Source organism: Salvelinus alpinus, chromosome 19, assembly GCF_045679555.1.
Source record: "Salvelinus alpinus chromosome 19, SLU_Salpinus.1, whole genome shotgun sequence".
In the NCBI taxonomy this organism is placed as follows: domain Eukaryota; kingdom Metazoa; phylum Chordata; class Actinopteri; order Salmoniformes; family Salmonidae; genus Salvelinus; species Salvelinus alpinus.
In genome coordinates, this window is record NC_092104.1 from 4,648,681 (window position 1) to 4,674,918 (window position 26,238).

Here is a 26,238-nt window from a genome sequence, read left to right on the forward strand (position 1 = left end):
TAAAAAATAATTTTTTTTAAGTGTTCAATTTGCTTTAAATTGTAAATAGACATATGAGGTTGGTCACTAGGCAGTCATTGAGAACTTGATAATATAGTTCTTATGATACCTAAAATGTATTAATATATGTTCTGTACATTGAGGGCTGACTGAGACTATAAATATAGACTTGAAAGAAGATACAAATGTGATTAAAAAGTGATACATTGACACATTATAATCACTAATGTTATTAAATTGATAAATTGCTATTCAAATCTTTTACATAATTTTAAAAACTATTTTGCAACATTCTGAGGATTCTGATAACGTCTATGAATTGATACGTTAAAGAAAATTACATCACATAACTAGAATTCCACACCCACCAATCAACTAAAGCATAGGCGTTTGATTAATGTCGCCTGTTATCTGATCATCCTCCTAGCTCCACCCTCGATTATTCAGACTGATTATGTGTGTTTGTTGCGCGGAGAAGGGAGTCTGCGAGGAGAGAGAGAGAGGTAGTAACTAGGCTACACATCTAACGGGGTAAACCTGGACGAAATAACAGGTTTTTATTGCACGTTTTAACGGTAACAAAATAAAATTGGATTGTATAGTAGGGTCGCTTGAAGAAGGGACATTTCGCTGGGAGTTTTTCAAGCAGTGTGCCTTCTCAACCTTCGTACACAGACTTCTAGTAGTTTGGATAGGCTAGCCCGCCGGGGAGAGTTTGTTGGTTAGCTCTAGCTGGTTATTTTGTTGCGCGTTAGGCGCTCCAGTTGTTGTTGAACTATGGCGCTCAAGGCGAGGGCTTTATACGATTTCAATTCCGAAAACCCCGGTGAGATATCAGTGAAAGAAAATGAAATAGTGAGTCTGTACAGCGAACAGGACATTGAAGGATGGCTAGAAGGGTCCAACAGCAAAGGCGAGAGAGGTCTCTTCCCCGCGTCCTACATCGAGATCCTGAAGAACGATACCGCGTCCACGTTTAACAACGACACATCTGGATCCCGATACGCCAATATTCCAACCGGAGGTTTCGGGGACGCCTCCTCTTATAAAATCCAGAATCAAACTGACAACTTGTCCAAAACATCGGTAACATCGCCCGGGTTTACAGCGTTCTCACCGCCTGCCCCAGCACAGCAGCAGCACATTTATCAAGCCAGCCAGGGAAGCGACGAAGACTGGGATGACGACTGGGATGACAGCTCGACAGTGGCCGACGAACCCGGGGTTGTTGGGGGTAATTACCAAGGGGACTTTGATGGCAACGGACCGTCTAAATACAGAATGTCAACATCTACGTCTAAAGGTAGCAACGTTCAACAAGCCAAGAGCTCTGCTACGGTCAGTAGAAACCTCAATAGGTTTTCAACATTTGTGAAATCAGGAGGGGAAGCGTTCGTGTTAGGTGAGGCAGCTGGGTTTGTGAAAGATGGGGATAAGATATGTGTTGTAACGGGACAATACGGCCCAGAATGGCAGGAAAACCCATACCCCTTCGCCTGTACCATCGACGACCCCACCAAGCAGACCAAGTTTAAAGGGATGAAGAGTTACATTGCCTACAAGCTGACGCCCACCCACACACAGACCCAGGTAAACAGAAGGTATAAACACTTTGACTGGCTCTATGGCCGGCTGGTGGAGAAGTTCCCTGTCATCTCTGTGCCCCACATACCGGAGAAACAGGCCACGGGGCGGTTTGAAGAGGACTTCATCTCTAAAAGGAGGAAAGGGTTGATATGGTGGATGAATCACATGACCAGCCACCCGGTCCTGTCCAAGTGTGATGTCTTTCAGCACTTCCTCACCTGCAACAGGTAGGCTTCTCCTCTCTCCTCTCCCCATCCCTCTCTCCTCTCCCCCATCCCTCCCTCTCTCCTCTCCCCCATCCCTCCCTCTCTCCTCTCCCCCATCCCTCCCTCTCTCCTCTCCCCCATCCCTCCCTCTCTCCTCTCCCCATCCTCCTCTCCCCATCCCTCTCTCCTCTCCTCTCCCCATCCCCCTCTCCTCTCCATGTTTCTTTGCTCTGTAAAGCTAGCCTGAGTGCGAGTCTGTTTTCTTGCTCCTTTGCCAACTCCTCATATAATTGGTGTGTTTGGCGTGATGATGACAGCAATGGAGTTGTCATAATGGCACAAACAGACTGGCACTCAGGCTATCGTAAAGCCTATTTTGGCTCATTGAAAAGCTCTAGCCAGTAGTGGCCTGGGGATGGCCTGGTGGTGACTACTTGCCATTCAGATCACACATGTAGGCTAGGCCTGTGTTGGTATGGGTACGAATCTGGCCCACTCGAACCGTGTTCTTCACGGTCTCTCTGTAAAACAAAAATGAAAACGCTTTGTGAAACCCACGTTTAATTTTTTTCCCACAGCACAGATGAGAAGTCATGGAAGCAGGGGAAGAGGAAGGCGGAGAAGGATGAGATGGTGGGGGCTAACTTCTTCCTCACTATCTCCACGCCCTCCGGACCCCCCCTGGACCTGGTCGAGGTCGAGTCCAAGATCGACGGCTTCAAAGCTTTCACCAAGAAAATGGACGACAGCGTGGTCCAAGTCAACGCCACCACCAACGAATTCGCCCGGAAACAGATCACAGGGTTTAAGAAGGAGTACCAGAAAGTGGGCCAGGCGTTTAAAGTACTGGGCCAGGCGTTTGAGCTGGACCAGCAGGCGTATTCAGTAGGGTTGAACCAGGCCATAGCTTACACTGGAGAGGCATACGATGCTATCGGAGACTATTTTGCAGAGCAGCCAAGACAAGATGTGGATCCGTTAATGGATTTGTTACAGCTGTACCAGGGACATCTGGCCAACTACCCTGACATCATCCACGTACAGAAAGGTAATGTTATCATACTACCCTGATATCACTAATGTACAGAAAGGTAATGTTATCACACTACCCTGATATCATCCACGTACAGAATAGGTAATGTTATCATACTACCCTGATATCACTAATGTACAGAAAGGTAATGTTATCATACTACCCTGATATCATCCACGTACAGAAAGGTAATGTTATCATACTACCCTGATATCATCCACGTACAGAAAGGTAATGTTATCATACTACCCTGAATCATCCACGTACAGAATAGGTAATGTCATCATACTACCCTGATATCACTAATGTACAGAAAGGTAATGTTATCATACTACCCTGATATCACTAATGTACAGAAAGGTAATGTTATCATACTACCCTGATATCATCCACGTACAGAAAGGTAATGTTATCATACTACCCTGATATCACTAATGTACAGAAAGGTAATGTTATCATACTACCCTGATATCATCCACGTACAGAAAGGTAATGTTATCATACTACCCTGATATCACTAATGTACAGAATAGGTAATGTTATCATACTACCCTGATATCATCCACGTACAGAATAGGTAATGTCGTCATACTACCCTGATATCATCCACGTACAGAATAGGTAATGTCATCATACTACCCTGATATCATCCACGTACAGAAAGGTAATGTTATCATACTACCCTGATATCATCCACGTACATAAAGGTAATGTTATCATACTACCCTGATATCATCCACGTACAGAATAGGTAATGTTATCATACTACCCTGACATCATCCACGTACAGAATAGGTAATGTTATCATACTACCCTGATATCACTAATGTACAGAAAGGTAATGTTATCATACTACCCTGATATCATCCACGTACAGAATAGGTAATGTTATCATACTACCCTGACATCATCCACGTACAGAAAGGTACTGTCGTCATACTACTAGACTCAGGCCTAGTAACTCCACTAATCAGCTGATTGATTGATTGATTGATTGTAAATCTGTGTGCGATAACAGTTGAATGGGTGTAGCTAAGTGTAAACATTGGTTCATCGTGGATTGGTTCATCAGGGATCAAATGACTTTGTTGCGACCCATGGGGCTGTCAGACAGCAACAATAATATTCATTGGCTTGATAAGAGCCTTCGTGTTTTGTTTCTGATAAGGTACCTCCCTCCCTAGGCTTTTTCTTTTTCTCAACCTGTCATGGTGGCTGTAGTCTCCGTATCATCAGCTCTGTAGCAGTCGTCACCATTATCACTTAGAGGAGGGAACTTCAGCTTTGCATGAGTGATGGGGAAATGTTTATGTTGGGGGTATTGACTCACACCACACATCCTCCCACACACACACACACACACACACACACACACACACACACACACAGTTTTCATTTGACTGCTGAGTCATATGGGAGGCAGCCTGTGGTTTAGCTGATGCGACGTGTTTTCACGTTGGTTGTGTGTGTGTGTGTGTGTGTGTGCAGTCATTGTGGTGCATGACCCATGTATAAAGCCTGAAAACAACAGAAATTGCTACAGGGTTTGCCAGGAAAGCCAGTCAGTCTATCACCCGTGACCTACAGTAGTATCGAGGGGCTGTGACGGTCATGGAACTTTGGATGACGGTAATTGGCCAGCCAAATTACCACGGTCACCGTAATAACCATTTAAATAGCAAAACATGTTTTTATTAAAAAAAAATAATTAAAAAAAATGTAAGACACATTTTCTCCTTTGCTCAGCCTGCATTTGCTGCAGTAGAAATAGAAGAGAACGGGTGTCCCCGTTCAAGTCAATGATGACATAATGGGTGGAATGGCGGCCATTGCGAGGAGCAAAGCAGGAAGTATAAAAGCAGGAAATGTACCCATCGACGCGTGCTGTGATTTGTTGTTGATTCAACTTAACAGACATTACAAAAAAAATACATTCCATAGATCTCGCCAGCTTGTAGTCCTACAACCAGGCAATGAGTTACCTCTGGTTCGTTCAGCCATTCCTGTGGTGAAAAAATAAGGGTTTTGGGATAAACGTGGAAAACACAGGCTCGGGAGATCATAGCAGTCATTTAACATAGCCTTTTTAAAATTAATTATGAAGCTTTTATGTGCTTTATGCATTTTTTGAAATCCATAAATGCGTCATCATTTCACAAAACGTGACGTTAGCTGATGATTATCTCATATAACTAAACCTATAAGATCTGTGTTTACCTCTGACCTTATTTAAGGCATTTATTCCCCCCCCCCCCCCCCAAAAAAAAAAACTACAAAAAAACAGCATTCGTTTCCACATGGCTTTGTCCAACAAACCATGGCGGAGTTGAGCCCCTTTTCCATTGGCACTTTGAAGTCCACCTAGGTTGGGCTGGCTTTGGAGGGCCAGCTCATATTGTGTTTCCACTGCCTCCAGAAATGAGACATGATGTCATGTTGCTAGGTAGCCAATATGTGTCTGCAGCTGATGTAGCTAGCTAGCCTTTTTACTGAGGAGCTGTCGTCAAGGCTAAGGGTGGCTATTTTGAAGAATCTCAAATATATTTTGATTTGTTTAACACTTTTTTGGGACTACTACATGGTTCCATATGTGTTATTTCATAGTTTTGATGTCTTCACTATTATTCTATAATGTAGAAAATAGTAAAAAATTAAGAAAAACCTTTGAATGTGTTTATATATGTATACATATGTGTGTGTGTGTGTGTGTGTGTGTGTGTGTGTGTGTGTGTGTGTGTGTGTGTGTGTGTGTGTGTGTGTGTGTACACACACATATAGTTGAATTCGGAAGTTTACATACACCTTAGCCAAATACATTTAAACTCAGTTTTTCATAATTCCTGACATTTAATCCTAGTACAAATTCCCTGTCTTAGGTCAGTTAGGATCACCACTTTATTTTAAGAATGTGAAATGTCAGAATAATAGTAGAGAGAGTGATTTATTTCATCACATTCCCAGTGGGTCAGAAGTTTACATACACTCAATTAGTATTGGTAGCATTGCCTTTAAATTGTTTAACTTGGGTCAAACGTTTCGGGTAGCCTTCCACAAGCTTCCCACAACAAGTTGGGTGAATTTTGGCCCATTCCTCCTGACAGAGCTGGTGTAACTGAGTCAGGTTTGTAGGCCTCCTTGCTCGCACACGCTTTTTCAGTTCTGCCCATGTAACCGATGTGAAATGGCTAGCTAGTTAGCGGTGGTGCGCGTTAATAGCGTTTCAATCGGTGACGTCACTCGCTCTGAGACCTTGAAGTAGTTGTTCCCCTTGCTCTGCAAGGGCCGAGGCTTTTGTGGCGCGATGGTTAACGATGCTTCGTGGGTGTCAGTTGTTGATGTGTGCAGAGGGTCCCTGGTTCGAGCCCAGGTAGGGGCGAGGAGAGGGACGGAAGCTATACTGTTACACCCACAAATTTTCTATGGTATTGAGGTCAGGGCTTTGTGATGGCCACTCCAATACCTTGACTTTGTTGTCCTTAAGCCATTTTGCCACAACTTTGGAAGTATGCTTGGGGTCATTGTCCATTTGTCCCCATGTGCAGTTGCAAACCGTAGTCTGGCTTTTTTATGGAGGTTTTGGAGCAATGGTTTCTTCCTTGCTGAGCGGCCTTTCAGGTTATGTCGATATAGGACTCGTTTTACTGTGGATATAGATACTTTTGTACCTGTTTCCTCCAGCATCTTCACAAGGTCCCTTGCTGCTGTTCTGGGATTGATTTGCACTTTTCGCACCAAAGTACGTTCATCTCTAGGAGACAGAACGCGTCTCCTTCCTGAGCGGTATGACGGCTGCGTGGTCCCATGGTGTTTATAGTTGCGAACTATTGTCTGTACAGATGAATGTGGTACCTTCAGGCATTTGGAAATTGCTCCCAAGGATGAACCAGACTTGTGGAGGTCTACAATTTATTGGCTGATTTCTTTTGATTTTCCCATGATGTCAAGCAAAGAGGCACTGCATTTGAAGGTAGGCCTTGAAATTCATCCACAGGTACACCTCCAATTGACTCAAATTATGTCAATTAGCCTATCAGAAGCTTCTAAAGCCATGACATCATTTTCTGGAATTTTCCAAGCTGTTTAAAGGCACAGTCAACTTAGTGTATGTATACTTCTGACCCACTGGAATTGTGATACAGTGAAATAATCTGTCTGTAAACAACTGTTGGAAAAAGTACTTGTGTCATGCACAAAGTAGATGTCCTAACCGACTTGCCAAAGCTATAGTTTGTTAACAAGAAATTTGTGGAGTTGTTGAAAACCTAGTTTTAATGACTCCAACCTAGTTTTAATGACTCCAACCTAAGTGTATGTAAACTTCCGACTTCAACTGTATATGTATGTATTGTGTGTGTATAGATAGATAGATAGATAGATAGATAGATAGATGCAAAGTTTGGTAACATAATGACAGTAAATGTGACTGTTTGTAAAATGTGACAGTGTGTCAGCTATGATATGACACCTTGACTCTCTTTTGGGTTATTTTACTACAGTAAGTGAAGTGGTTTAACACCCGGTAACAGAATGACGGTAACATTGACATCATGGGTCCTTGGATCTGTACTACAGAGGAATGCATAATTCTGAACGTTGTTCTGTTCATGGTGACGTAGTCTAAATAGGTAGGAACGTTTAATGTTCTCCTTTACATGTTCTGGTTATTATTCTAATGCCCCCAAAACAAGACCACGTTTGGTTGATCCAGACCAAATCTGTACCAATCATAATGTCTATATTTTACAAGTATGAACATCACAGTTCAGCAGAGCAGGGTTCGTCCCCGGGCAGAGCAGGGTTCGTCCCCGGGCAGAGCAGGGTTCGTCCCCGGGCAGAGCAGGGTTCGTCCCCGGGCAGAGCAGGGTTCGTCCCCGGGCAGAGCAGGGTTCGGCCCCGGGCAGAGCAGGGTTCGGCCCCGGGCAGAGCAGGGTTCGGCCCCGGGCAGAGCAGGGTTCGGCCCCGGGCAGAGCAGGTTTTTATTTTATTTTAATTGTAGTATTTATTTAACTAGGCAAGTCAGCAGAGTAGCGTTCAGCACAGGTTAAATCAAATCAAGTTTATTTTATATAGCCCTTCGTACATCAGCTAATATCTCAAAGTGCTGTACAGAAACCCCAAACAGCAAGCAATGCAGGTATAGAAGCACGGTGGCTAGGAAAAACTCCCTAGAAAGGCCAGAACCTAGGAAGAAACCTAGAGAGGAACCAGGCTATGAGGGGTGGCCAGTCCTCTTCTGGCTGTGCCGGGTGGAGATTATAACAGAACATGGCCAAGATGTTCAAATGTTCATAAATGACCAGCATGGTCAAATAATAATCAGGAATAAATGTCAGTTGGCTTTTCATAGCCGATCATTAAGAGTTGAAAACAGCAGGTCTGGGACAGGTAGCACGTCCGGTGGACGTAAAATAATAGTAGTCATTGAGTAGTAAGAATTAACAGGACACTACAGTAAGAATTGAATGAGGACAATAATGAGATGGTGAGAAAGACACAGGAAGCAATGTCGATGCTGTGGTTGGTCATTCCACTGGCTGGCCCTACGGGTGTGGCAGATGCTACATATTCTGCAACTAATATGGCACAAAGATACTCCTTTTCTGGTTTTGTTTTCAAAATGTTTTTGTTTTCAATTTTGTAAAAGAAATTGCTGATAAGTCTGTATTGTTCTCTCAGTGCAGGAGATAATACAGCCTCTCGATGTTCTCTCCGTCTGTCTCTCGCTCTCGATGTTCTCTCCGTCTGTCTCTCGCTCTCCCTGTTCTCTCCCTGTCTGTTTCTCTCACTCTCCCTGTCTCTCTCTCGCTCTCCCTGTTCTCTCCCTGTCTCTCTCTCGCTCTCCCTGTTCTCTCCCTGTCTCTCTCTCGCTCTCCCTGTTCTCTCCCTGTCTGTCTCTCTCGCTCTCCCTGTTCTCTCCCTGTCTGTCTCTCTCGCTCTCCCTGTTCTCTCCCTGTCTGTCTCTCTCGCTCTCCCTGTTCTCTCCCTGTCTGTCTCTCTCGCTCTCCCTGTTCTCTCCCTGTCTGTCTCTCTCGCTCTCCCTGTTCTCTCCCTGTCTGTCTCTCTCGCTCTCCCTGTTCTCTCCCTGTCTGTCTCTCTCGCTCTCCCTGTTCTCTCCCTGTCTGTCTCTCTCGCTCTCCCTGTTCTCTCCCTGTCTGTCTCTCTCGCTCTCCCTGTTCTCTCCCTGTCTGTCTCTCTCGCTCTCCCTGTTCTCTCCCTGTCTGTCTCTCTCGCTCTCCCTGTTCTCTCCCTGTCTGTCTCTCTCGCTGTCTGTCTCTCTCGCTCTCGCTGTCTGTCTCTCTCGCTCTCGCTGTCTGTCTCTCTCGCTCTCCCTGTCTGTCTCTCTCGCTCTCCCTGTCTGTCTCTCTCGCTCTCCCTGTCTGTCTCTCTCGCTCTCCCTGTCTGTCTCTCTCGCTCTCCCTGTCTGTCTCTCTCGCTCTCCCTGTCTGTCTCTCTCGCTCTCCCTGTCTGTCTCTCTCGCTCTCCCTGTCTGTCTCTCTCGCTCTCCCTGTCTGTCTCTCTCGCTCTCCCTGTCTGTCTCTCTCGCTCTCCCTGTCTGTCTCTCTCGCTCTCCCTGTTCTCTCCCTGTCTCTCTCGCTCTCCCTGTTCTCTCCCTGTCTGTCTCTCTCGCTCTCCCTGTTCTCTCCCTGTCTGTCTCTCTCGCTCTCCCTGTTCTCTCCCTGTCTGTCTCTCTCGCTCTCTGTCTGTCTCTCTCGCTGTCTGTCTCTCTCGCTCTCCCTCTCTGTCTGTCTCTCTCGCTCTCCCTCTCTGTCTGTCTCTCTCGCTCTCCCTGTCTGTCTCTCTCGCTCTCCCTGTTCTCTTCCCTCTCCCCGTCTCTCTGATTTCTACCTCTCTCTCTCTCGTTTGTCTCTGTATCTGTATTCATCTGTTCTGCGTTAGAGAAATTCTGTGGATCTGGGTTAAACCTCAGCAGTGGAGCAGAGATATTGCCAAGAAGAATGGATAGTGGGGGGGAGGAGGACTTATTTTAGGGAATGTCAGCATGTTTTCCTTGCTTCACGCACACGTCTATCTGTGGTATGTCTGGACAGAATACTGTAGAATATAATAGATTTATTGTCCTCTGAGCAGGAAATTGTTTTTCATAAGCTTGTACATTTTACACAAACCTCAAACCAACATCAAACCTACAGCTCATCACTCAGACATAGGGATGGGCATTTTACATTTTACACAAACCTCAAACCAACATCAAACCTACAGCTCATCACTCCAACATAGGGATGGGCATTTTACATTTTACACAAACCTCAAACCAACATCAAACCTACAGCTCATCACTCCGACATAGGGATGGGCATTTTACATTTTACACAAACCTCAAACCAACATCAAACCTACAGCTCATCACTCCGACATAGGGATGGGCATTTTACATTTTACACAAACCTCAAACCAACATCAAACCTACAGCTCATCACTCAGACATAGGGATGGGCATTTTACATTTTACACAAACCTCAAACCAACATCAAACCTACAGCTCATCACTCCGACATAGGGATGGGCATTTTACATTTTACACAAACCTCAAACCAACATCAAACCTACAGCTCATCACTCCAACATAGGGATGGGCATTTTACATTTTACACAAACCTCAAACCAACATCAAACCTACAGCTCATCACTCCGACATAGGGATGGGCATTTTACATTTTACACAAACCTCAAACCAACATCAAACCTACAGCTCATCACTCCGACATAGGGATGGGCATTTTACATTTTACACAAACCTCAAACCAACATCAAACCTACAGCTCATCACTCCGACATAGGGATGGGCATTTTACATTGTTGGACTGTTAGAGTACTCGCAATATTTTCTCCTGGAGTTTTCGAATGGAAAAAAATATAATAGTCTATTTAACACAAGGCCCGCACTATAAAAAATGCTTGCATTTATCTATATGCCAACAGATCATAACCATTACAGATAACAAATCCTAATTGCTAAATTGCCCCATATATAAAGTGCATTCGGAAAGTATTCAGACCCCTTGACTTTTTCCACATTTTGTTACGTTTACAGCCTTATTCTAAAATGTATCAAAAAAATATACTTTTTTTTCTTATCAATCTACGCACAATACCCCATAATGACAAAGCAAAAATAGTACTTTTTTTTCAAAAAAACTGATATCACATTTACATAAGTATTCAGACCATTTACTCAGTACTTTGTTGAAGCACCTTTCCTCAAGACGTGACGCTTGGCATTCAGGTCAAAGAGTTCAATCGTGGTTTCATCAAACCAGAGAATCTTGTTTCTCTTGATCTGAGAGACCTTTAGGTGCCTTTTGGCAAACTCCAAGGCTGTCATGTGCCTTTTACTGAGGAGTGGCTTCTGTCTGGCCATTCTAACATAAAGGCCTGATTGGTGGAGTGCTGCAGAGATGGTTGTCCTTCTGGAAGGTTCTCCCATCTCCACTGAGGAACTCTGGAGCTTTGTCAGAGTGATCATTTGGGTTCTTGGTGGTTCCAAAATGTGTTTCATAATTAGGCTGTAACGTAACAATGTGGAAAAAGTCAAGGGGTCTGAATAGTTTCCGAATGCACTGTATATGCAAATAAGCCATTTGCCATACGGGCCTGCCATCATTCACTATGAACTGGACTGTGTGTTTACAGGAAGTAGGGCCTGACATCATTCACTATGAACTGGACTGTGTGTTTACAGGAAGTAGGGCCTGCTATCATTCACTATGAACTGGACTGTGTGTTTACAGGAAGTAGGGCCTGCCATCATTCACTATGAACTGGACTGTGTGTTTACAGGAAGTAGGGCCTGCTATCATTCACTATGAACTGGACTGTGTGTTTACAGGAAGTAGGGCCTGCCATCATTCACTATGAACTGGACTGTGTGTTTACAGGAAGTAGGGCCTGCCATCATTCACTATGAACTGGACTGTGTGTTTACAGGAAGTAGGGCCTGTCATCATTCACTATGAACTGGACTGTGTGTTTACAGGAAGTAGGGCCTGCCATCATTCACTATGAACTGGACAGTGTGTTTACAGGAAGTAGGGCCTGCTATCATTCACTTTGAACTGGACTGTGTGTTTACAGGAAGTAGGGCCTGCTATCATTCACTTTGAACTGGACTGTGTTTACAGGAAGTAGGGCCTGCTATCATTCACTTTGAACTGGACTGTGTTTACAGGAAGTAGGGCCTGACACCATTCACTATGAACTGGACTGTGTGTTTACAGGAAAAAGGTATGCTCTCTCTCAGTTACGCACATCAACAAGATCAACAACTAATAGCCAGAGCAAGTTGTGCTCAAATCTAACAAGGGAACATCAGATAAACCCTCTCCCAACTTTTTCAGCTGATTGGCCATCAAAATTGCACTGAAAAGATGGGGAATAGTAGCCTGCTCGTACATCTGCAGCTTGCCTGCCAATGCATGCTTGTGCCAAACCCATGTTTTGACAACTGAAAGGGAACTTTCCTGCCTGCCCACCCATTTGATCGACACCAAGTACATTTTGCTTGACAACTCAGAGATATGCTAACTGTGGATAATAGGCGTTCACGTTCATCATAGCTAGCGATTCACATTTCTTGTTAGCTAACCAAATGACACCTGCATCTGTAGCCACCGTAAAAGATATGACAGGGTAAATGTTGGTAACTCACACACTCATCCAAAGACATGACATCCTCCCAGCAGCTAGCTAGCTAATGTTAGGCTCCGTGTTGATAGCTTGCTAAATAAATAGATAGCTAAATAAATAGATATGCTAGCCATGGGGTGTCAAACTGAAACGGTGCACAAGGTCGTATTGGAAAAAAATCAAAACGAAAATCGTGGGTCAGACAGCCTATTTGTTTTTACCAAAAATAATGTACAACTGCGACCCAAACTGGCCATTGTTTTGTTTTTTTCGAGACCTGCTCCCTGCCTGTTTCATTACAGTATTTAACTCCAAATAACAACAATGTAACTATAGGTTGTTTTGTAACCATTTAATCTTTTTAAAACATGTTTTTCCTTTTTTTGCACTGCATGGTTTAGTTTTTTTTGATTATTTATTATCGGGCTTTAAAAACCAAAGCCAGACCGTAACATTTTAGTAGCATAGCTAGGACTGTGGCGTGTGTCTGTCCACTTTCCCTCCGCTCCGCGCTGTTAACGGGACGCACGAAAGTTTGCGTCAACTGAAGTTGAATTCACCGCATCGGGCTGTAATTTCATAAAGTACATGACTCACTTGTGTGTCCTTTTTTTTTGTTGCCCACGAGGCTTTGTGTTTGGCCACGTTATGACTGACTTGTGATCATTGCCCTTTGCTAGTTAGATTGTATTGACATTCCCAGCCTTAATTTTACAGTCTTCTGTTTTTTTTTTTTTTTTTTTTTTTTTTCAAAATATTGAGTGATTTTAAACCGAAACAGTGCATCCGAATGGCTGGAGGCAGCAAACAGTGTACCAGACCAGCTGGGATTTACAACCTGATAGCAATATTTTTGTTAGACTACCAGGAAATGTGTTGTTGAATTATTAAATAACGCATTGAACTGCATCCATCTATTCTGCCAACAATTCCTTACTCTACGTCACGGAACGTTGAGTCACATTAGAACCCTTTTTCATTAAAACCTCTTGATAAAGTTGGTTTTGAAGCATATTGACAGATTTTTCTTTTGTTTCATATCTGCAAAAGTAGTTTAAACGCAGTCAGTTTCTCTTTAAAGTGATAGATGTTAGCTTTTGTTGCACATGGCGTTGAGAAGGGACCATTGCACTTCTATTGCAAAAACAGACATTTCCTGTTTTTCTTGTAGAATGGATTATAATGAAAATCTGTGTCCGGTCTGAATAGAGTGGACTTGAATAGATGCATTTTCTAGGAGAAAGTAACTATTTCCTGCAGGGTCGTTAAACTTTACACAAACGCCAAACCAATATATAATCATTAGGGAGCAGCGGTCTAAGGCACTACAGACACCCTGGTTCGATTCCAGGCTGTATCACAACCGGCCGTGGTTTTGGAGTCCCATAGGGCGGCGCACAATTGGCCCAGCGTCGTCAGGGTTTGGCCGGGGTAGGCCGTCATTGTAAATTAAGAATTTGTTCTTAACTAACTTTCCTAGTTAAATAAAGGTTACATAAAAAAAATAGGTTTGTTACACATGGAGAAAGGACCATTAGACCGCTATTGCAAAAACAGACATTTCCTGTTTCTTGTGAGGTCTATGTGAGAGAGCAGACAACAGAGTGCAATGTCAGTGTATTTACGTTCTCTTGATGATTGGCCAATGAAAGGTCTTCCTGTCGGTGACAGACCAATCCCAGCTCTTTTATTTTGACAGAGGCCATTACTCATGGTGACTGAGTTCACTAAATGACAACAAATCCCGGGGCAGAGTCATGCCGGAAGGTTGGCTACATGCCTGAAAGGTGAGGATAGTTTCACTCCCTTCCCCTGAAAGACCAACAACATGTCTGAGCTAATGACTGGGGTTTCACCTGGTTCTGAGATGGCTGTACCGTGACTGGTTCTGAGATGGCTGTACCGTGACTGGTTCTGAGATGGCTGTACCGTGACTGGGGTTTCACCTGGTTCTGAGATGGCTGTCCCGTGACTGGTTCTGAGATGGCTGTACCGTGACTGGTTCTGAGATGGCTGTACCGTGACTGGGGTTTCACCTGGTTCTGAGATGGCTGTCCCGTGACTGGGGTCACACTGGTTCTGAGATGGCTGTCCCGTGACTGGGGTTTCACTGGTTCTGAGATGGCTGTCCCGTGACTGGTTCTGAGATGGCTGTACCGTGACTGGGGTTTCACTGGTTCTGAGATGGCTGTCCCGTGACTGGGGTTTCACTGGTTCTGAGATGGCGGTCCCGTGACTGGGGTTTCACTGGTTCTGAGATGGCGGTCCCGTGACTGGGGTTTCACTGGTTCTGAGATGGCTGTCCCGTGACTGGTTCTGAGATGGCGGTCCCGTGACTTGGGTTTCACTGGTTCTGAGATGGCTGTCCCGTGACTGGGGTTTCACTGGTTCTGAGATGGCTGTCCCGTGACTGGGGTTTCACTGGTTCTGAGATGGCTGTCCCGTGACTGGGGTTTCACCTGGTTCTGAGATGGCTGTCCCGTGACTGGGGTTTCACCTGGTTCTGAGATGGCTGTCTCGTGACTGGGGTTTCACTGGTTCTGAGATGGCTGTCCCGTGACTGGGGTTTCACTGGTTCTGAGATGGCTGTCCCGTGACTGGGGTTTCACTGGTTCTGAGATGGCGGTCCCGTGACTGGGGTTTCACTGGTTCTGAGATGGCGGTCCCGTGACTGGGGTTTCACTGGTTCTGAGATGGCTGTCCCGTGACTGGGGTTTCACTGGTTCTGAGATGGCTGTCCCGTGACTGGTTCTGAGATGGCGGTCCCGTGACTGGGGTTTCACTGGTTCTGAGATGGCTGTCCCGTGACTGGGGTTTCACCTGGTTCTGAGATGGCTGTCCCGTGACTGGGGTTTCACCTGGTTCTGAGATGGCTGTCTCGTGACTGGGGTTTCACTGGTTCTGAGATGGCTGTACCGTGACTTGGGTTTCACTGGTTCTGAGATGGCTGTCCCGTGACTGGGGTTTCACTGGTTCTGAGATGGCTGTCCCGTGACTGGGGTTTCACTGGTTCTGAGATGGCTGTCCCGTGACTGGGGTTTCACTGGTTCTGAGATGGCTGTCTCGTGACTGGGGTTTCACTGGTTCTGAGATGGCTGTCTCGTGACTGGGGTTTCACTGGTTCTGAGATGGCTGTCCCGTGACTGGGGTTTCACTGGTTCTGAGATGGCTGTCCCGTGACTGGGGTTTCACTGGTTCTGAGATGGCTGTCCCGTGACTGGGGTTTCACTGGTTCTGAGATGGCTGTCCCGTGACTGGGGTTTCACTGGTTCTGAGATGGCGGTCCCGTGACTGGGGTTTCACTGGTTCTGAGATGGCGGTCCCGTGACTGGGGTCTCATTGGTTCTGAGATGGCGGTCCCGTGACTGGGGTCACACTGGTTCTGAGATGGCGGTCCCGTGACTGGGGTCACACTGGTTCTGAGATGGCGGTCCCGTGACTGGGGTCACACTGGTTCTGAGATGGCGGTCCCGTGACTGGGGTCACACTGGTTCTGAGATGGCTGTCCCGTGACTTGGGGTCACACTGGTTCTGAGATGGCTGGCCCGTGACTGGGGTCACACTGGTTCTGAGATGGCTGGCCCGTGACTGGGGTTTCACTGGTTCTGAGATGGCTGGCCCGTGACTGGGGTTTCACTGGTTCTGAGATGGCTGGCCCGTGACTGGGGTTTCACTGGTTCTGAGATGGCTGGCCCGTGACTGGGGTTTCACTGGTTCTGAGATGGCTGGCCCGTGACTGGGGTTTCACTGGTTCTGAGATGGCTGGCCCGTGACTGGGGTTTCACTGGTTCTGAGATGGCTGTCCCGTGACTGGGGTTTCACTAGTCCCCCCCCTTATCTTTAATGACTTAGAACAGACCTGTGTAGGGTTGCGGATATTCTAAAACTTTCCCAAATTCCCATAATTCCCTGTTTTTATTAAAAATCCTAGTTGGGAGGATGACTTCTGTAATAAGGAGGGAATAGGCCTAAACTGTGAGGGAATCCTTTAGGGCTCTCGAGTGGCGCAGTGGTCTAAGGCACTGCATCTCAGTGCAAGAGGCGTCACTGCAAATCAAATCTAATGTTATTGGTCACATACACATGGTTAGCAGATGTTAATGCGAGTGTAGCGAAAATGCTTGTGCCTTTAGTTCCGACCGTGCAGTAATATCTAACAATTTCACAACTACCTTGTACACACAAGTGTAAAGGAATTAATAAAAATATGTACACATAAATATATGGATGAGCGATGGCCGAACGGCATAGGCAAGATGCAGTAGATGGTATAGAGTACAGTATATACATATGAGATGAGTAATGTAGGGTATGTAAACATTATATAAAGTGGCATTGTTTAAAGTGACTAGTGATACATTTATTACATCCAATTTTGTATTATATAAGTGGCTAGAGATTTGAGTCAGTATGTTGGCAGCAGCCACTCAATGTTAGTGATGGCTGTTTAACAGTCTGATGGTCTTGAGATAGGAGCTGTTTTTCAGTCTCTCGGTCCCTGCTTTGATGCACCTGTATTGACCTCGCCTTCTGAATGATAGCGGGGTGAACAGGCAGTGGCTCGGGTGGTTGTTGTCCTTGATGATCTTTATGGCCTTCCTGTGACATCGGGTGTTGTAGGTGTCCTGGAGGGAAGGTCATTTGCCACCGGTGATGCGTTGTGCAGACCTCACTACCCCCTGGAGAGCCTTACGGTTGTGGGCGGAGCAGTTGCCGTACCAGGCGGTGATACAGCCCGACAGGATGCTCTCGATTGTGCATCTGTAAAAGTTTGTCAGGGTTTTAGGTGACAAGCCAAATTTCTTCAGCCTCCTGAGGTTGAAGAGGCGCTGTTGCGCCTTCTTCACCACGCTGTCTGTGTGGGTGGACCATTTCAGTTTGTCTGTGATGTGTACGCCGAGGAACTTTTAACTTTCCACCTTCTCCACTACTGTCCCGTCGATGTGCAGTACCTGGTTCGAATCCAGGCTGCATCACATCCGGCCGTGATTGGGTGTCCCATAGGGCGGCTCACAATTGGCACCGCATCGTCCGGGTTTGGCCGGGGAGGGGGTAGACCGTCATTGTAAATAAGAATTTGTTCTTAACTGACTTGCCTAGTTAAATAAAGGTTACATTTAAATTTTAATTAAAAAAAACAAGTTTCCAGAATGATACAACCCTACACTGTATGTCAACAATCCCATTCATATTTGTGTTGGCAAAATACTCCCAGCTATATTGAAATGAGCTAATGTAGTCCTAAGCTATGCTTCCTCCCAAGCCCTACCAACACAACAGAGAAGTAGACCACTGCCTTTAGCAGGAGGTCGAACCAACCAAACCTGGTGTTCTGCTCCATGACTCAGAGGGATTTGCAATTTAACTAGTCCTACATGTTGGAACACATCCCACAAAAGGCAACATCAGACACTTGTTGCATTTGCTTGTTTCACACCAGAGTCAGACCCCAGGTAATTTGAGGACACCCTCAAGCATAGCACTTTCGACATGACGAGAGAGAGTGCACCAGGCAGGAGAGAGTAGGGTTAGGGAGAGAGAGAGAGTAGGGTTAGGGAGAGAGAGAGTAGGGTTAGGGAGAGAGAGAGTAGGGTTAGGGAGAGAGAGAGTAGGGTTAGAGAGAGAGAGAGTAGGGTTAGGGAGAGAGAGAGAGAGTAGGGTTAGGGAGAGAGAGAGTAGGGTTAGGGAGAGAGAGAGTAGGGTTAGGGAGAGAGAGTCTCTCTAATTATTTGTGCTTCAGTCAAGCAGAAAGTAAGTGGGATGCAGCTGTCTGGTCAGCCGGGTCACACATTGCTTAGACATACAACTTGGCAATGAAAAGGGTGACGACGTGTGATGGTGAGAAACAAATCCTATGCCTTCTTTCCCAAAGAGAGTTGTTGTTTAGCCAGCCATATTTGTTGAATATAATTCAATATTCACAATATTGTTTGTTTAGGTAAATGAAGTAGCATTGCTTATGCATGTAAATTAAGAGTATCCTAAAGTCACAAAAAGACAAACTAATTAATTCCACTTCACTTGTTCTGTCGGGTGGCCCGGGACACTGCCGGGTGGCCCGGGACACTGTCGGTGGGCCCGGAACACTGTCGGTGGGCCCGGGACACTGTCGGGTGGCCTGGACTATATTTATTGTTTGAAAATCCATGCTGCGTTGTAGTGCTTTAATTCCCCTCCATGGCTATAGACCAGGCCTGTGCGGTAATAAATGAGTACTTTTAGCTTTTAGTTCCCCCTTTCAGACCCATTATCATAGCCAATAATAATGCCCACAGACTCGGGCCTAGTCAGATCTCAGGCCGATGGGAACAGGTTGTTCATGCCAGGAATCTGGAGACTATTTTTGGGTCGGTGTCATTGAGCGTGTTGTAGGTTCTATAATGATCTGCTATGAGAGGGTTTTAATGGAAGTCTCTTTATGTGTTAGGCTATGTAATATAATGTAATTATTATTATATTATATATATTATATTATTATTATATATATAATAATGTGATGGTAAAGTTATGTTGTTATTATGTTGTGATGTTGACTGTAGAGCCCAGCCTCTTCCTCTAAAGGGAGAGTTCACCTAAATGACCAAAATGACACGTTGGTTTCTTTACCCTGTCAGCAGGACAAGGTATGACAGCAGTCCAGGCTTTGGTTTAGTTTCCCTGGCACTGTTTCCACATGCTAATGTTTTAGCATTTGTGGCACAAATATCATTTAAGTTATGAGACCAATATTAGCATTTTTAAAAAAATGTGCACGTCATGTCCAAATTAACGGAAAATATCTCAAATTCATTGTGAAGCTCAACACAGTTGCTTATTGTCATACCTTGTCCAAAGACAACGTACAGGGTGAGGAAACCAATATGTCATGTTGTAATTTGGGTTAACTATGCCTTTTTAATGAAGTCGATTAAAAATGGCAACTCAGACTATTTTCCCCACACTATGCACATATGTGAACTTGCTGTCAATTGAGACTTAACCCTCTATTCTGTCATTTCCTCTCCAGGAGTACTGACCCTCTCCTCTCTCTCCTGGACCACTGACCCTCTCCTCTCTCTCTCCTGGACCACTGACCCTCTCCTCTCTCTCCTGGACCACTGACCCTCTCCTCTCTCTCCTGGACCACTGACCCTCTCCTCTCTCTCCTGGACCACTGACCCTCTCCTCTCTCTCCTGGACTACTGACCCTCTCCTCTCTCTCCTGGACTACTGACCCTCTCCTCTCTCTCCTGGACTACTGACCCTCTCCTCTCTCTCCTGGACTACTGACCCTCTCCTCTCTCTCCTGGACTACTGACCCTCTCCTCTCTCTCTCCTGGACTACTGACCCTCTCCTCTCTCTCTCCTGGACTACTGACCCTCTCCTCTCTCTCTCCTGGACTACTGACCCTCTCCTCTCTCTCTCCTGGACCACTGACCCTCTCCTCTCTCTCCTGGACCACTGACCCTCTCCTCTCTCTCTCCTGGACCACTGACCCTCTCCTCTCTCTCCTGGACTACTGACCCTCTCCTCTCTCTCCTGGACTACTGACCCTCTCCTCTCTCTCCTGGACTACTGACCCTCTCCTCTCTCTCCTGGACTACTGACCCTCTCCTCTCTCTCCTGGACTACTGACCCTCTCCTCTCTCTCCTGGACTACTGACCCTCTCCTCTCTCTCCTGGACCACTGACCCTCTCCTCTCTCTCCTGGACCACTGACCCTCTCCTCTCTCTCCTGGACCACTGACCCTCTCCTCTCTCTCCAGGAGCACTGACCCTCTCCTCTCTCTCTCCTGGACCACTGACCCTCTCCTCTCTCTCCTGGACCACTGACCCTCTCCTCTCTCTCCTGGACTACTGACCCTCTCCTCTCTCTCCAGGAGCACTGACCCTCTCCTCTCTCTCTCCTGGACCACTGACCCTCTCCTCTCTCTCCTGGACTACTGACCCTCTCCTCTCTCTCCCGGAGCACTGACCCTCTCCTCTCTCTCTCCAGGAGCACTGACCCTCTCCTCTCTCTCTCCTGGAGCACTGACCCTCTCCTCTCTCTCCTGGACCACTGACCCTCTCCTCTCTCTCCTGGACCACTGACCCTCTCCTCTCTCTCCTGGACCACTGACCCTCTCCTCTCTCTCCTGGACCACTGACCCTCTCCTCTCTCTCCTGGACTACTGACCCTCTCCTCTCTCTCCTGGACTACTGACCCTCTCCTCTCTCTCCTGGACCACTGACCCTCTCCTCTCTCTCTCCAGGAGTACTGACCCTCTCCTCTCTCTCCTGGACCACTGACCCTCTCCTCTCTCTCCTGGACCACTGACCCTCTCCTCTCTCTCCTGGACCACTGACCCTCTCCTCTCTCTCCTGGACCACTGACCCTCTCCTCTCTCTCCTGGACCACTGACCCTCTCCTCTCTCTCCTGGACCACTGACCCTCTCCTCTCTCTCCTGGACCACTGACCCTCTCCTCTCTCTCCTGGACCACTGACCCTCTCCTCTCTCTCCTGGACCACTGACCCTCTCCTCTCTCTCCTGGACCACTGACCCTCTCCTCTCTCTCCTGGACTACTGACCCTCTCCTCTCTCTCCTGGACTACTGACCCTCTCCTCTCTCTCCTGGACTACTGACCCTCTCCTCTCTCTCTCCTGGACTACTGACCCTCTCCTCTCTCTCTCCTGGACTACTGACCCTCTCCTCTCTCTCTCCTGGACCACTGACCCTCTCCTCTCTCTCCTGGACCACTGACCCTCTCCTCTCTCTCCTGGACCACTGACCCTCTCCTCTCTCTCTCCTGGACCACTGACCCTCTCCTCTCTCTCCTGGACTACTGACCCTCTCCCCTCTCTCCTGGACTACTGACCCTCTCCTCTCTCTCTCCTGGACTACTGACCCTCTCCTCTCTCTCTCCTGGACCACTGACCCTCTCCTCTCTCTCCTGGACTACTGACCCTCTCCTCTCTCTCCTGGACTACTGACCCTCTCCCCTCTCTCCTGGACTACTGACCCTCTCCTCTCTCTCCTGGACTACTGACCCTCTCCTCTCTCTCCTGGACTACTGACCCTCTCCTCTCTCTCCTGGACTACTGACCCTCTCCTCTCTCTCCTGGACCACTGACCCTCTCCTCTCTCTCCTGGACCACTGACCCTCTCCTCTCTCTCCTGGACCACTGACCCTCTCCTCTCTCTCCAGGAGCACTGACCCTCTCCTCTCTCTCCTGGACCACTGACCCTCTCCTCTCTCTCCTGGACTACTGACCCTCTCCTCTCTCTCCAGGAGCACTGACCCTCTCCTCTCTCTCTCCTGGACCACTGACCCTCTCCTCTCTCTCCTGGACTACTGACCCTCTCCTCTCTCTCCAGGAGCACTGACCCTCTCCTCTCTCTCTCCAGGAGCACTGACCCTCTCCTCTCTCTCTCCTGGACCACTGACCCTCTCCTCTCTCTCCTGGACCACTGACCCTCTCCTCTCTCTCCTGGACCACTGACCCTCTCCTCTCTCTCCTGGACCACTGACCCTCTCCTCTCTCTCCTGGACCACTGACCCTCTCCTCTCTCTCCTGGACCACTGACCCTCTCCTCTCTCTCCTGGACCACTGACCCTCTCCTCTCTCTCTCCAGGAGTACTGACCCTCTCCTCTCTCTCCTGGACCACTGACCCTCTCCTCTCTCTCCTGGACCACTGACCCTCTCCTCTCTCTCCTGGACCACTGACCCTCTCCTCTCTCTCCTGGACCACTGACCCTCTCCTCTCTCTCCTGGACCACTGACCCTCTCCTCTCTCTCCTGGACCACTGACCCTCTCCTCTCTCTCCTGGACCACTGACCCTCTCCTCTCTCTCCTGGACCACTGACCCTCTCCTCTCTCTCCTGGACCACTGACCCTCTCCTCTCTCTCCTGGACTACTGACCCTCTCCTCTCTCTCCTGGACTACTGACCCTCTCCTCTCTCTCCAGGAGTACTGACCCTCTCCTCTCTCTCCAGGAGTACTGACCCTCTCCTCTCTCTCTCCTGGACCACTGACCCTCTCCTCTCTCTCTCCTGGACCACTGACCCTCTCCTCTCTCTCTCCTGGACCACTGACCCTCTCCTCTCTCTCCAGGAGCACTGACCCTCTCCTCTCTCTCCTCTCTCTCCAGGAGCACTGACCAAGGTCAAGGAGTCCCAGAAGCACGTTGAGGAAGGCAAGATGGACGCTCCCCAGGCGGACGGCGTCAACGAGCGCTGTAACATCATCTCCTTCGCCACGCTGGCAGAGATCCAGCACTTCCACCAGGTCAGGGTGAGGGACTTCAAGGCCCAGATGCAGCAGTATCTAACCGAGCAGATTGGTTTCTTCCAGAAGATCACAGGAAAGCTGGAGGAGGCCCTGCAGAAGTACGACAACGCTTAGAGCAGAGAGGTTTGATTGGTCTAAATCCGATTGACCACGTTCTGATTGGTCGAGATCTCACATCCGACCCCCTCTTCCCCCGATTGGTCCAGATATGACCCTTGACCTCCCTCAGTCAGCCAATCATTGAAGCCCCAGGTGGACATTACCTTCAACTGCCAAACAGCAATACAATCCACTGTGAGAAGACACAGACGACACTGGATAATCCCTTGAAGGCTGGATGTTGATTCCATGTGTGGTGGCTACTGTTTTGAAGGGGCTTGAGTTGACATTTGGCTGTGTTTTAATGGGTTTTAATGCAGTGTTATTTTTTTCTGGATCAAAATGGGGCTTGGGTGGTGGGCGTGGCAGGGGCGTGGCCATGGGCGTGGCAAAATGTATCTGTTTTAAAGCACATTTCCTGCAATTCTACACATTTTGCCATGTGGCTGAGAGAACATTTGCAGTTTTTTAAAGCTTATATCCTGTAATTCTACACATTTTGCCATGTGGCTGAGAACATTTGCAGTTTAAAGCTTATATCCTGTAATTCTACACATTTTGCCATGTGGCTTCTGTCTGCTATCTGAGTGACTGAAACATTCTAATGAAATCAATGCATCATTTTTTAATTTTAGATTCTCCCTGACAGTCTCGCTTTTTATTATGGTGATTGTTACTTTTCAAAGAGGCTGTTATTTTAAAATATATATATATATCTATTAGCTTTTCTACATACTTTATATCTTGTTTTAGTCATTTTTAAGTTTACACTGAAAAATGTTTTTCCATATAATATTTTTTTTTTTTTACTGTTTGGGACATAGGCGTTCCGACAACACCACTGATGCAGCGGACCGCCCAATCCTTTTCTATACAGAGGAAACACTGGGGTGGCTTAGTAGGTGAGCCACTCAGACGCCAGACTACAAAACCAGAAGGTCATAAAGCTTCTAAAAAAGCTTGTGTTTTGTGTTGATCGACGACAAGGCAAACCTCGGTTGGTTGTAAGTATTGATTTAAACGAGCGATTGGTTTGGTAGGTGTAGTAGTCTAACGAGTGGGCGAATATGCTATTATCAGAATCGTGACTTAAGACCGAGAGGGAAAATCTAAATATGGTGTGTAAACTTGTATCCCTCCTGCTGCTTATACTAACGACGGTAACATGGGAAGGTATTGTGTTCTTTAACCTTGTAGATCACACTATGTAGACTAAACCTTTTTTAACGACGTGACCAAGTTTACTAGTTAAGATAAAGTTCCACAAAGTGACAGTGATTTGTTCAGAGGGGGAGTCTCTACCGTAAAGCCTGGCTGTTTAGTGGCTTTAAACAGTTCAAATGCTAACTTCTGCTTATAACACTTGAGCTCCTCATAGTGTGTGTGTCCCAAATGGCTTCACATTCCCTAATATATAGTGCACTACTTTTGACCAGAGCCCTATGGATAGTGCGCTATATAGGGTTCCATTTGGAAAGTCCCATCTCGAGCAGGAACGTGTTTTACACATACAGACTCCTAGCAGAACAGACAATCAGACTTGTGCCTTTTTTTTTTTTTTATTCTCTCTCTCTGATACTTTTTTTTATTTTTTATATATAACTTCTATAAAGGTTTATGTAATATAAATATATTCTCATATTTAGTTTTTAAGAAGCTTGTTTGTTGCATATATTATAGAAAGGTTATCAAGAACGAACGCGATGCTTTTGGACGTGGACTTGTGTTTTGTTTGGAGTTGAGAGAAGAGCCCAACCCGATGGGCAGCAGAGTCCGTCGGACTGCTTGGAGTGCTGGCCTCGACGATTCTCCCTTCAGAGACTGAAGTCTGATTTCAGGAGCGTCAATGTCGAGCACGTGACTGGATCATTGTGACTGGGACAAGGCTGATCGACACAGAGGAAGAAAGCGACACATCGCTCAGTGGGATAACCTGTTCTGTTCTTACTGCGGGCTTGGATTCCATTCAGTGGACAACATGGGACCATGAACTCTGCCTGCTTAAAGGTTCAGAGCCTTGGAACGCAAGAGAACATGGCTCAGACTGAAATGGACTGGACTGTCGGCTCGGACTGAAACGGACTGGACTGTCGGCTCGGACTGAAACGGACTGGACTGTCGGCTCGGACTGAAATGGACTGGACTGTCGGCTCGGACTGAAACGGACTGGACTGTCGGCTCGGACTGAAACGGACTGGACTGTCGGCTCGGACTGAAACGGACTGGACTGTCGGCTCGGACTGAAACGGACTGGACTGTCGGCTCGGACTGAAACGGACTGGACTGTCGGCTCGGACTGAAACGGACTGGACTGTCGGCTCGGACTGAAACGGACTGGACTGTCGGCTCGGACTGAAACGGACTGGACTGTCGGCTCGGACTGAAACGGACTGGACTGTCGGCTCGGACTGAAACGGACTGGACTGTCGGCTCGGACTGGACTGTCGGCTCGGACTGGACTGTCGGCTCAGACTGGACTGTCGGCTCAGACTGGACTGTCGGCTCAGACTGGACTGTCGGCTCAGACTGGACTGTCGGCTCAGACTGGACTGTCGGCTCAGACTGGACTGTCGGCTCAGACTGGACTGTCGGCTCAGACTGGACTGTCGGCTCAGACTGGACTGTCGGCTCAGACTGAAATGGACTGGACAGTCGGCTCGGACTGGACTGTCGGCTCAGACTGAAACGGACTGGACTGTCGGCTCAGACTGAAACGGACTGGACTGTCGGCTCAGACTGAAACGGACTGGACTGTCGGCTCAGACTGAAACGGACTGGACTGTCGGCTCAGACTGAAACGGACTGGACTGTCGGCTCAGACTGAAACGGACTGGACTGTCGGCTCAGACTGAAACGGACTGGACTGTCGGCTCAGACTGAAACGGACTGGACTGTCGGCTCAGACTGAAATGGACTGGACTGTCGGCTCAGATTGAAACTGAACTGGACATGAAATCACTTTTATTTTTAAGTATTTTTTTTTTAAACTAAATATTATTCTTGCACAATGTATTTTTTTTTTAGAGGTTGATGGATGTTAGTCTGTCAGTCAGACTGGTTGATGGGTAGAGAGAGAGATCACACTGTCTGTCAGACTGGTTGATGGGTAGAGAGAGATCACACTGTCTGTCAGACTGGTTGATGGGTAGAGAGAGAGATCACACTGTCTGTCAGACTGGTTGATGGGTAGAGAGAGAGAGATCACACTGTCTGTCAGACTGGTTGATGGGTATCAGTCTAACGATCCTAGTAAAGATCTGGACACCAGCCAGCCAGCCTGACTCTCCTGTTATTAATTCAGTCTAACGATCCTAGTAAAGATCTGGACACCAGCCAGCCTGACTCTCCTGTTATTTTAACTTATGTGCCAGTTTTTGTGTCGAGTCAGAGACTAAATAAACTACATAAACTCC

The 26,238-nt window shown here is 47.1% G+C and overlaps 1 protein-coding gene across 1 annotated transcript; it reads left to right on the forward strand.

Annotated features, from left to right (window-relative positions):
• The first annotated feature begins 373 nt into the window (after positions 1-373).
• Positions 374-26,238, forward strand: LOC139544907 (sorting nexin-18-like). Its single transcript, XM_071352104.1, has 3 exons — positions 374-1,814; positions 2,372-2,841; positions 22,587-26,238. The coding sequence occupies exons 1-3, from the start codon at positions 778-780 to the stop codon at positions 22,838-22,840; spliced, it is 1,761 nt and encodes a 586-aa protein (XP_071208205.1). The 5' UTR covers positions 374-777; the 3' UTR covers positions 22,841-26,238.